Raw genomic sequence first — 13298 nt, forward strand, 5'->3', positions numbered from 1 at the left:
ATAACAATTAACACACACACACACGTGGCTCAGGCAACAAAAATCATCCACAGGTAATAGCTGCTCGCCATAGGTTTGACCGGAGCACTAATTTTAAGCTTGCTGGGTAAGATCCTTGTGCGTATACACAACCCCTTTATCATTGTCCACCACTTGTCCACTTCCTCGCGCAATCCTAAATAAATCCATTAATCAAATTATATATATTATATAATGTGTGCTTATTTCTAAAAAAAATTAAATTATAAATCATACCATCGCGTTGTTAGCAATCCTTCAACTCCTACGGGCCCACGAGCATGAATCCTGCTAGTACTTATACCAACCTGTCATGTCATGTTGTATATACAACCAAACAAATGAAAGACAAAACATTGATAGCCCATAAATGCCCTCCTCATCCTCATCATCAAAAATATCCAAAAACAAGAAATGAAATACATATGATACCTCTGCACCAAGACCAAAACGAAATCCATCACTAAATCTTGTGCTTGCATTATGAAACACAGCAGCACTGCAAAATAAATAAAGATTAGCATGATGTGAAGAATAAACCTCTAATTAAAAAAAAAAAAAAAAAATGAAACAAGACATTAATTAAAAGTATATATAACCTGTCAACTAAACGCAGAAATATGTTTGCAGCTTCCATGTCTTCTGTTACAATGCAATCAGTATGCGCACTACAATACAAAACAAGTAAGTATAATACACTTTCAATAAACCATGTAATTATGTAATAAAATAAAATATACCCAAATTCAAATAGATTCATAACTTAAGTTTGACTACAATACAAATACATACCTTCCATGCTTGTGTATATGATCAATGGCAGCATGCACATCATCAACAATTTCAATAGTGCACGACATTGAACTGTACTCATGATGAAATGATGGTGCTTGTGGAAGATTAAGCAAAGAACATGCCTTTGGACCACCATTTATACTCACACCTACAACAAATACATCAATGTTTTTTAATCTTTCCATAACATCAGCCTACCCTTTTTCTTTTTTACAAATATAGGCAGTCTACTTTACTTTTTAATATTCATAATACCAATGTACTATGTTGCTGTGATTTGTAAAAACTTAAAAAGAGCATAAATCATGCCTTTGGTTTGAAGTTCAATGAGAAGCTCGTTAACACCACCATTCTGCAGCAACTCTTCATGAACAAGAAGAGTTTCCTGGTAATAAAAAAAACATATTAAATAAATAAATAAAGCAACAAAAATATGTTTTTTTTGCACAACATAACATATGTTGAGAAAGATAGATAAATACCATAGCGTTACAGGCTGCTGGGTAATCTGTTTTTGCATCCAAAACTATGTTTTTTGCTTTTTCCATGTCGGCAGATTTGTCAACATAGACATGACAAATTCCATCTAGAAAGTTAAAAAAGCAAAATTACTGAATCATCCTCAAACATTTTTTTAATTTACATAGAGCATAAATGTTACCAGCATGACCAAGAACAGGTATTAATGTTGCAGACTTTATTTGAGAAACTAGTTCATTGCTGCCTCTTGGAATCACAAGATCGATGACATCATCAAGCTGCATCAGAATTTTAAATTCTCATTTTTTTTGTTATTTAAAATAAAAAAATAAATTTTTTGAACATTGAGATTAATAAAACAAAGAACCTTGAGTAATTCAGGAATTTCTTCTCTAGAAGTCACGAGACCGATTAACCCTTTACCAACTGTGTCTGGGATGCATTGAGTAATAATCTATTTTTTTGGAAAATGGATAAAAAATAAAATCAATAAAGTGAAAAGCTATGAGAAATGCATTTATATGAATCGATTAATTTTTTTTTTTTAAAAAAAAGTTGACCTTGTGCAAGATTGCATTAGACCGTTTTGCTTCCTTTCCTCCTTTTAATAAGAGCCCATTCCCAGTTCTGATGGCCAATGATGCTATCTGTTCACATCAAGGGAATATTTATGATGCGCATGATAAAAAAAATAGAATATTACTTTTTGGTCCCTGAGTATAGATGCTTTGTGCAGTTTTGGTCCCAAAAAAGTTTTCTCTAGCAATTTTGGTCCTAATTTGTGGTTTTTGTAACGTTTTTGATCCTTGTTCCATGTAAAATGACTATATTTAGCAACCATAAATAGTCATTTTACTTGGAACAGGGACCAAAACGTTACAAGAACCTCAAATAAGGACCAAAATTGCAACAATCATCTATACTCAGGGACCAAAAATGTAATATACTCTATTTTTTTTTGTTCAATGTGTATACCTGAACTAGTGCTTCAGGTCGTGACTCAAAGATAACAAGTAGGACACCCAATGGAGATGACATTTTTTCTAAGATGAATCCATCTGACAGCTGGATGCAACAATTGTTATTAAAGAAAACAATAATACATGTCATTTAATAAAAAATAAAGCAAACAACAATTGTTTCATTTCTTACCTCTGTTCTCTTTAATACTTGACCAATTGGTTCTTCCATTTTTGCAATCACACGAATTGCTTTTGCAAGACTAGAGACCTATAACATATGACAAAAACAAAATTCAAAGAATAAAAAAAACAAATCTAAACCAATAAAAACCACAAAATTAAAAATATGACTTGCCTTCCCAGGCTTGAGAGCCAAACGAGATACTAATGATGATTCATATCCATCATCTTGTGCAGTTGCCACATCAGCTTCATTTTCATGTAAAATCATTTTCTCATTTGCTTCCAGTGCATCAGCTATAGCTAGTAAGATTTTACACCTCTCTTCTGCAGGCATGGCCTGCATTAACATTTTTACTAATGAGTAACATTTTTTGTAGATCAATTTATTATAATCATGGAATCAGAAAATCTAATCATATTCATACCTGAAGGAGTCTAGAACTTTCTCTTGCAGCAACTGCCATTTCACGTGCATTTAACTCCCCACTTGGGATCCATGTATGAGCATCTCTGTGGAATAGTGTACCAATGCGTTGTCCTCTAAGAACTTTTACAATATTGTCCCCAGCAAAGCCACTTCAAGTTTAATAAAAGACATCATATGTTAAATTAATTATGGTATTAAAGAATTTAAAGCAATGTCAAATCTGAGAGAATACCTGGTGATGACAACAGGGATGCCAGCTTGTGAAGCATAAACTGCAGCTTTTACTTTAGCAGTCATACCACCTCTTCCTAGCCTAGACTTATCACCAAAAGTAATTGTATTCTCCAGTTTTTCCTTGATGTATGTATAAATCAGCTTTGATTGAGGATCACTAGGAGGCCCACTATACAGCCCATCTACATCACTTAACAGCACAAGAAGATCAGCTTTCAACTCCAAAGCCAGTAAGGCTGCCAGGCTGTCATTATCCCAGAATATACCAGAAGAATCCTGTAAAAATTTGCAGGCGATAAATAACAGATACACATGTATAACGTGTTGTGTATATACACATACAAAAATCAAGCAAGATGTACCTCATATGGAGCTCTGCGGGTGCTAATGGAATCATTCTCATTGAATACAGGAATAACTTTTAAAGATAACAAAGAATCCACGGTTTCAGTAAGTTGTTTCCTAAATTCTGAACTCCTAAAGTCATTATCAGTCACGAGAAGCTGAGCTGATGTCACATCCAGTTGGCTAAACAGTGTATCATAAAGTGCCATAAGACCATTTTGTCCAACAGCTGCACATGCCTTTCCATCAAGCTCAGCTTGTGGTTTCTGCAGATCCGCAAAGCTTCAAAATAAGAAAAATCATCAGTCATCAAAAATCTATTTAAATTAACAAAAACTATGAGTTAGTTACAGTTTACCTGCTGTTGATTAGTTTCCTGTATCTAAGCCTTTGTCTACCAGCTCCAACAGCACCAGATGACACCAAGATAACCTCAAATCCTTGAGAATTTAGTGCTTGGATCTGTAATTAAGAGATAACTATCATTATGAGCATTCAAGGCATGTCAATTTTGTTTGCGATTTTGTGTTTTGTGATAATAATTTACCTGCTCGCAAAGTGCTCCTAATCTTCCCAGAGCAAGTCTTCCATCATCTCGAGTGACAACAGCTGTCCCAACCTAATAAATCCAAAAGTTATTGTTGGAAAAATCTAAGAACACACATGAACAGGGCTCAGATGGCAAAATTAGCTACGGATTACCACTGATCTCACTACAGTTTCCATCTTAATTTACTATCCAACACTACAAAATCCTACTACCAGTGATAGAATTAAACCCTTGAAGAAACAAAACAGAAAATTACGAAGAACACACCGTTCAATTTCCAATCTAACAGAATCAAAACTATGCATGATCAAACACGCACAAAATCAACCAAACAAATAAAACAAAATTTCAAAATTCGTGAATGCCACATGCAATACCGGAATTCAGATTATTTGGGGATCAAAGTAACAAAAAAGCTGGAACTAGTAATCAATACGATTAAACTGAGTGTAATCAACAATTCACCTTGATAACGATACGCTTAACATCTTTAAGAAATCCGCGAGTTGGATCGATTGCGTCCATTGTTGAAAGCTTAAAGTGTGTGTGTATCTCTGTGTGTGTGATTTGGCGCCTGTCTTCTTCGACGAATGAGATAACGACGAGGAAACTCGTTTACGACTCTCTAATCGTAGGGTTCCACTTCCATCTGATTCTGCAGTAATGATTTATCCGCGTATATATATACACATGCAAATCGACATTTCGATCAGTCTGGTTTTTGCTTTCTAACAGTTTTGGTCACTCTATTTCCATTTCTCACATTTCAATCCATCGGTTTATCTTTTATTTTTTTACAAACCTGTAGTCGTCAATCAGCAGGTTTGCATTTTCCCAAAAATGTGGATAAATTAAATAAGTAAGGAATTATTTGTTTTTATATAAAATCACCATTAGAATGTAGCCGAATGAAACTTTGTGTCATAAAATAATATTATTTTAATATTTTCTTCTAACTTTACAAGGTCATAATTTGTTTATTCTTTTATTAAGGTTATAAGGAGTGATCGACAAATAAGGAGTTGGAGCTGAGTTAGAGCTCGGTGGTCTTGGCATACACAACCCCCTTACCTCGGCACTACAAGTTTCCTTCTCTCCTTAACTTGTGGTTACCAAACGACAAGAAAAAGAAGAAGAAAAAGACAACAATGACTGAGGTGAAGTTCAGTGGTCTCGACACCACTACCCCAGCCTAATTAAGATAGATTATTTTAACATTGTTTAGTTTTATATATCTTATTTCTATTCCAACCTTTCATGTTCCTTAACATTTGCATTTTGTTAGTCTACTAAATATCCAAAATCACTATTTTCTATCGTGTGAAATTATAATTTCACAATTTCTTCCATATTTACCTTTTGACTTTCATCTAATAATACTATAATTACACAAGTCCAAATAATTTTTTTTTAATGGTCATACTTAACTTTAATTTCCTTGTTGATCCTGTAAAATGACTAAATAGTCATTTTGACCATTTTACCCTTATTACAACTTCTTATATTTTACAAGTCCTTTTCTAAATCATTTTCTACTTCTTTTTTTATTCTATAAACATCCATAATTTATAGATGTTATAAATATATACCCCTTAAAATGATTCAGTTTTCGGAGTCACTTAAAATGAAATGGGATTAAGTTATGCTCACATCGTTAGTTTGACCAAAATTTTGAACTGAAATCTTAGTAACACTTTACTTCAATCATTTTCCTTGTTGATCAATCAATATGTTGATTATCTTTTGATCAAATAAAGTATTGATTCATTATTTCATATTTCTTTTAATCCATACACATTTTAGATTTCTCCTTCTTTGGAACGTTTCTATGAATTAAATTTAGTATGATTAAATAATTAATTTGAATTCCCATTTATAATTATCATGTCTTTTAATTCTTGATCATTTGATCTCAGTAAACATTATCATTATCCTTTTAGGTCCTCGAGTTCTTATAGACATTTACCATTCTTTAACCATCAAACATCAATGTCTACATTTGGCAACACTTCTTCTATCGTCCATGTTTTCACTTGGCCTTGTACCATTCCATAGCATGATCAATCATATTTAAACCTTTATATCCAAATGCTTTTCAAGTTTCTAAATACTTTATTTCATCAAGTATTAATGTTATATTTCTAGATCAAGATGTTCTCATTTTATTTTTTATTGATCCAATTTATACACTATTAACCTTTAAGGTTTTCTTGGTATTTTTATTACTTGTACATCTTTTCCATTGTATATTCTTATGTTGATTTTTTACAAAATTATTATTCACACTCACTATCTATTTTATTCTCTTATTTGCCATATCTAAGGTTCCACTATTACATGGTTACCTTAGGTTCATTCTTTGAATCTATGTTTGGTTCTGACCATTGCTCAACAAGAGAGATTACTCCAGTTTATTCCATCTAAACATTCCAATTAGTGTTTCATTTGGACATTCATTTTCTTGAACTCCAATTCAAAGTTTCATATCCCTTAATGTCCCTTTCTTTTAAATAAGTCATTCAAATTTGTATTTTTTGGTTACTTTGTATTCCATAAATATGTATCTTACAACTTCTAAAACACACACACACACACATATATATATATATATATATATATATATATATATATATATATATATATATATATATATATATATATATTATTGAATTCCATTTCTATGAGCATTTCTTCCTTATAAAAAAATAGTAATTACAATTTAATTACTTATTATGATTAAGTTTTGTCATGCCATTTTATTTACCCCTTAAAAGTATCTGAGGGACATTTTTTTCTAAGGCTCTATTTATTACATGTTTTCACAAGACAATAGTACTTTTCTTTTATTTCTTTATGAAATTCTCCAATCTCTCTTTTTTATTCATAACTCATTTGCTATTTACTAATCACACATTGAATGATAATTTTCTTTCATTTAGTAGTCATTTATCTTGAAATAATATGTTTTCCATATGTATGATTGTAACGTCCCAAAAACATGACCCAAAATTTTCATATATAATTTAATAAAAATAGTATTCCAAAGACATCATCAATACAACCTAAATAAAATAAGTGTATCAAACATCATCTCAAATCAGAGTAATCACAAAAGCGGAACTATGTGGTGTGTGCAATGCAGTCATCCCAAACTCTTCCCCTTGGAACCAGAAGTACCTAAAACATAAACTGAAAACCGTAAGCACAAAGCTTAGTGATTTTCCCAAACTACCCAATATCATACATAATAAACCTCATACTGGGCCCCCGCCCTCCATCGGGCCCCGCCCGGTATCGAGTCCCACTCAGCTTTGGGCCTCGCTCGGTATACAGATCTGTTATTCTTAGGCCTCGCCTGACATCGGGCCCCGCCCACTATGCACATAGACATATAACACATAATCATACTACCACATGCAATGATCATAAACAATATCATACGATACAGTCATCGGGCCTCGCCCGACATCGAGCCCCGCCCGGTATACATAGCAACACATATCACATGCAATGGTCACGCAGACTCCTGGCATCCTAACATAAATAACAAGGGAAGATTTGTGGCTGCTGGTCCGACGAATCCCTGCTGAATCTCACTGAAAATTCGTGGCTGCTGGTCCGACGAATCCCCGTGCTATCAATACAAAATAACACCCAATTTAACATTCGGGTTCCAATCCATATCCAACAATCCATCCTTGGAGTAAAAAGACCATTTTACCCATCACCTAGTTTGGTCCAAGACTAAGGCCCAAACTCACAATCTAAAAGGCCCAAAACCAATTAATCATCCAAGGCCCACTTATGACCCAATTTTCCAAATTGGGCCCAAACCCTTACATGGGCCTAACCCTAAAGTCCACCAATTCTCTTAGTCTAAACACTTATCTTCAGATGGCCCAACAAGACCCTATGCATCAAAGCTCAAAAGAATGGCCCAAAGAATGTGAAGCCCAACAGACTGAGTACGCAGGGCATACTCAGCACGTACACGCAGCGTACTCGCTTGAGGGCTTGTATGCTAAGCGTACCTGCTTGTAGGCCCAACACACTCACCCGTCCAGCCCAAACTCGAGTTAAGCACTTAATGCTTAAGACCAAAAGTCCAAACCACAAATCTAAGTCCTAATAAGCGTCTAGAACCATAAAGTCACTGACTTGGTGACTTTGCATGCCCCAAAAGGATCCAACTTCAAGATATAGCACTCTACTTTCACTAAATGAACACAATCTCATGCATGGGTGATTCTAAACCCTAAAGGTGCCAACTTTATGGACTTTGAACCTCAGAAACACCAAGAGTGGCAACTCAAAGCTCTTGGAGTGGTGTCAAACCACTATATCTCATTCATGGGCCAAAAAGGGGTCCAAAACTCATATATGCTAGATCTAAACCAGTAATGAACAAGATCAAAGCTTTTTACCTCAAGCAAGCTGGAAATGGAGTAGAGAATCAAGATCCACAAGCTCTTCCTTGATCAACAATCTTGCACCAAGCTTCTACTTCTTGATTATGGACCAAAACACACCAAAATGGACACAATGAGCTCAAAACACAAAGGAAAGGTTTAGGGTTTCGTGCATGAGGCTATAAGGTCGGTGGAGGCTGAGAAATTAGGGTTTCATGAGTCATAAATGTGTTTATATTATGTCCAACCCCGAAATTAGGATTTTCATTAAATCACACATACGCCCCGCGTACGTGTCCGGAATCCTGTCATGGCCTCGCATGAGTACGCTAAGCGTACCATGTGGTATGCCCCGCGTACTCGCTTCAATGCTTGTACGCCAAGAGTACCATATGGTACGACCCACGTACTACACAAGGACCAAAATGCAACTTATAAATACACAAGGGGCAATAATGAAACATACCAGGATTCAAGTGTTACAATTCTCTCCCACTTGAATCAGACTTCATCCTCGAAGTCCGCTGCCCCGAACAACTCCGGATAGTGCTCGCCATCTCATATTCGGGCTCCCAATTGCACCTTCACCAGATCGACAACCTTGTTCCTCAACATTTTCATCTTCCGATCCAGAATCGACACCAGTCTCTCAATATAATTCTGGCAGGCATCCACCTAAATATCCTCCAACGGTACCACTGCAGAATCATCCACTAAGCGCTTCTGCAGCTGAGAGACGTGGAACGTGCTATGAATCTGACTGAGCTCATCGTGAAGATCCAAGCGATAAGCAACACGGTCCACCCGAGCCAAATCCCTGAAATGACCAATACACGTGGGGCCCAGCTTGACCCGCTTTCTGAACCGGATGACACCTTTCCAAGGTGATACCTTCAAGAGAACCATATCTCCCACCTGGAACTTTAAGTCTGACCGGCGCCTGTCGGCATAAATCTTCTTCCGACTCTGAGTTGTATAGAGCCTGCTTCGAACCTGCTGAATCAGCTCAGTGGTCTTGAGTACCACTTCGGTACTCCCCATAACCCGCTAACCGACCTCGCCCCTGCAAATCGGGGTCCTGCATTTTATCCTATAGAGAATCTCAAAAGGAGGTCGATCAATGTTGGCGTGATAGTTGTTGTTATACGAAAATTCCGCTAACGGAAGATACGTATCCCAACTCCCACTGAAATCCAAAACACACGCCTGCAACATATCCTCTAGGGTATGAATCGTCTGCTCACTCTAACCATCAGTCTGCAGATGGAATGTTGTGCTGAAATAGATACGAGTGCCCAAATCGTCATGAAATTTCTTCCAAAACCTGGAAGTAAATCGAACATCTCTATCAGAAACCACTGATACAGGCACTCATGATGTGCCACAACCTCCCTGATATAAACCTCGGTCAACTTCTCTGCATAAATACTCTCCTGAACCGGAATGAAATACGCGCTCTTAGTCAAACGATCGACGATGACCCATATCGAATCCACTCCGTGCGCAGTCCTGTGAATCTTTGTGATAAAATCCATGGTGATGTCCTCCCATTTGCATACGGGAATCTCCAACGGCTGCATCTTGTCGTGAGGTTGCTGAGGTTCAGCCTTGAACTTCCTGCAGGTCAAGCACCGCTCCACATACCATGCCACATCCCGCTTCATGCAGGGCCACCAATAATCAGGACGAAGATCTCTATACATCTTCGTCCCCCCGTGATGAATGGAGAACCTCGACTTGTGAGCCTCATATATCAGAATCTGGCGCACGCCGCCCCAATACGGAACCCAAACTCATCGATGAAGAGTCAACAATCCATGACTATCATTAGCGAAGAAGCCACCTGACCCACAATACGCTCGCTCTTTCGATGATTTTCCTTCATAGCCTCGACCGGTGCCTCACAAATCTGCTCCAACAATGAAGTAACCACGGTCATCCTCAAACATATATCTCTTATCGGAGCAACGTCTGCCTTGCGGCTGAGAGCATCGACCACGACAATGGCCTTCTCCGGGTGATAAAGGATATTGCAATAATAATCTTTCACCACATCCAACCATCGACGCTGCCTCATATTCAGATTCGGTTGATCCATCAAGTACCTCAGGCTCTTGTGATCTGTGTAAATAGTACAACGGACCCCATAGAGGTAATGCCGCCAAATATTGAGGGCGAAAACCACGGCCCCCAACTCCAAATCATGCGTCGGATAATTCGCCTCATGAGGCTTCAGCTGCCTCGAAGCGTAAGTGATAACGTGCCCCTCTGCATCAACATTGCCCCCAAACCTGTGATCGAAGCATCAAAATAAACCACGAAATCATCAACACCCTCCGGCAGGGTCAGAATCGGCGCCTCACATAACCGCTGTCTCAAAGTCTCAAAACTTGTCTGCTGCTCAGGCCTCCAACGAAAAGTAACCGTCTTCTTTGTCAGTTGGGTCAAAGGAACTGCAATCTTGGAGAAATCTTGGATGAATCTCCGATAATAACCCGCCAGCCCAAGAAAACTCTGAATCTCAGATGGAGACCTTGGAACCTCCCACTGCATCACGGCCTCAACCTTGGCCGGATCGACCATAATACCATTCCGGTTGACAAGGTGTCCCAGAAACTGCACTTCGCGCAACCAGAACTCACACTTGGAGAACTTTGCAAAAAGTCTCTCCCTCTTCAACGTCTCTAGTACTTCCCTCGGTGCTCCTCATGTTGCTCCTGATTCTTGGAATAAACCAAGATATCATCAATGAATACTATCATAGACCGATCCATCATCGATCTGCACACACGGTTCATGAGATCCGTGAACGCGGTTGGAGCATTGGTGAGCCCAAAAGGCATCACCACAAACTCGTAATGACCATAACGAGTCCCACAAAGCGGTCTTCTGCACATCCTCATCCCTGACCCGCATCTGATGATAGCCCCCATCGTAAATCAATCTTGGAGAACCAAGATGCACCCTGAAGTTGGTCAATAAGATCATCAATCCTCGGGAGTGGATAACGGTTCTTCACCGTTACCTTATTCTGCTCCCAGTAGTCGATACACATACGATGAGACCCATCCTTCTTATTTACAAATAGAATTGGTGCTCCCCAAGGCGAACAACTCGGTCGAATAAATCCCTTGTCTAACAGCTCCTGCAGCTGTGTAGACAACTCCTGCATCTCGGGAGGAGCCAACCTACGGTGTTTTGGCTATCGGAGCCGCACTCGGAACCAGATCGATCCTAAACTCAACCTGCCTCTCCGGAGGCACCCAGGTAAATCCTCCGGGAATACATCCGGGTAATGCCGCACAATCGGAACATCATCCACGGTCGCCTTACCCTTATCCGGGGTATTTATAACATAAGTGATATATCCGAAACAACCCTGCTAAAAATAGCGTCTGACCCTTGCTGTTTAACACAAAATCGGTCCACGCTAAGATCTCTCTCCATGAACCACTAACTCTCCCCCACTCGGAGTCCGAACCCATACCAACTGTTGATCACAATCGATCACTTTCCCATTAGAGCTCAACAAATCCATGCCCACGATAACCTTGTTACCACACAATGGAATGGGAACCAAATCCACCAACTACTACTCACTGAACAACTGAAGATTACAACCCCGATGAACTCTCCCAATCCGAACAGACCTATCATCAGCAATCTCAACATCAAGAGGATAATCCAGCTCCCCCATAGCTCCAACAAATCTCTTGCTAAGCGCAAGCGATACAAAAGATCGGGTAGCCCCCGAATCGAACAATACCAAAGCAAAAATATCGTTCACAAGGAACGATCCTAAAATAAAATACATAAACATATGCAAGCAATTCAATATAAATAAAGAGATAAGGAGAAGATACATTCCCTTCACCACATCGAGATCTGCACGCGCCTCCTTGGCCGTCAACTAGAAAGCCCTGCTCTTTATCGCAGGCGCGTATGCCTGGCCCTGGCGGCCGTTAGTAATCTGAAGAGTTGCAGGAGTGGGTGCTGATACCGGTCCTGCTGTAGCCAAACTCTAACAATGGGCCTTCTTGTGGCCCCTCTCATTGCAATGAAAGAAAATCAGATCAGATCCCTGGGTGGTGGTAGTAGTACAATCCCTGCTATATTGAACCGTTCGGCCGCACTTGAAGCAGCCAGAACCACCAACCCTACATGGTCCCTCGTGCGACCTGCCCCACTTCCCGCAGCGGCTCCAGCCCTGATGGCCTCTCAGTCAAGACTCAAATACCTTGATCCTCTTGGCCGAACCCTCAACACTCGACACAGAATCTGGTTTCCTCTTCTTCTCCATCTCCAAATCAATCTCCCTCTCCCTAGCTCGTGCTATCATATCCTCTAGCGTCTTGCAGCTGGATCGGCTCACAATCTGTCGAATGTCACTCCTCAACATCTCATGATATCGGTCCTTCTTCATCTCCTCATCCGCCACACACTGTTGAACCAAAAGCGCCCTCTCTCGGAACATCACAGTGATCTCAGCCACCGTCTCCGTAGTCTGGCGAAGATCTTGAAACTCTCGCGCCAGCTGCTGCACCTCAATCACCGGTACAAACTCAACTTGGAACCTGGTCGAGAAATCACACCATGACATCACATCAAAAACATCATCACCAACTGCACGTCCTACCTCCTCCCACCAGTCTCATGCCCTGTCCTTCAAAAGGCAGGAAGCTAGTCTGACCTTGTCCCCCTCGGGGAAATGCCTTGTGCGAAAGGCATTGCAACATCTGCTAACCACTGCCTGCTCGCTATGGGGTCCTTCTTCGTGATAGTCTAGAGCTCCACATGCCCGGAACTCCCTGAATGTCAAAGAACGTGTTCCCGCTAGTGTCATCATCTCAGAAACGAAATGAGCTCAACCGCTCATCCAGAACGTCCAGAATACC

General features: G+C 39.3%; 1 protein-coding gene across 1 annotated transcript in view; it reads right to left on the minus strand.

The window, feature by feature from the left end:
- The window catches only part of P5CS1 (delta1-pyrroline-5-carboxylate synthase 1), a 5069-nt gene extending 367 nt beyond the window's left edge, over nt 1-4702 (minus strand). Inside the window, exons 1-19 of the mRNA XM_079064268.1 lie at nt 4460-4702; nt 3992-4063; nt 3803-3906; nt 3462-3726; nt 3098-3375; nt 2864-3014; nt 2611-2775; nt 2446-2523; nt 2269-2358; nt 1854-1940; nt 1661-1747; nt 1475-1571; nt 1296-1399; nt 1123-1198; nt 811-961; nt 618-686; nt 451-517; nt 256-326; nt 1-175 (exon numbers count right to left, since the gene is read on the minus strand). The exon at nt 1-175 is cut by the window's left edge and continues 367 nt beyond it. Of these exons, the coding sequence (XP_078920394.1) occupies nt 94-175; nt 256-326; nt 451-517; nt 618-686; nt 811-961; nt 1123-1198; nt 1296-1399; nt 1475-1571; nt 1661-1747; nt 1854-1940; nt 2269-2358; nt 2446-2523; nt 2611-2775; nt 2864-3014; nt 3098-3375; nt 3462-3726; nt 3803-3906; nt 3992-4063; nt 4460-4519 (2154 nt within the window). The 5' untranslated portion in view covers nt 4520-4702 and the 3' untranslated portion in view covers nt 1-93. The remainder of the gene's footprint in view (nt 176-255; nt 327-450; nt 518-617; nt 687-810; nt 962-1122; nt 1199-1295; nt 1400-1474; nt 1572-1660; nt 1748-1853; nt 1941-2268; nt 2359-2445; nt 2524-2610; nt 2776-2863; nt 3015-3097; nt 3376-3461; nt 3727-3802; nt 3907-3991; nt 4064-4459) is intronic.
- Between the last annotated feature and the right edge of the window lie 8596 nt (nt 4703-13298).

Source organism: Lactuca virosa, chromosome 8 (genome assembly GCF_052849685.1).
Source record: "Lactuca virosa cultivar CGN04683 chromosome 8, Lactuca_virosa_CGN04683_v6, whole genome shotgun sequence".
Lineage (NCBI taxonomy): Eukaryota > Viridiplantae > Streptophyta > Magnoliopsida > Asterales > Asteraceae > Lactuca > Lactuca virosa.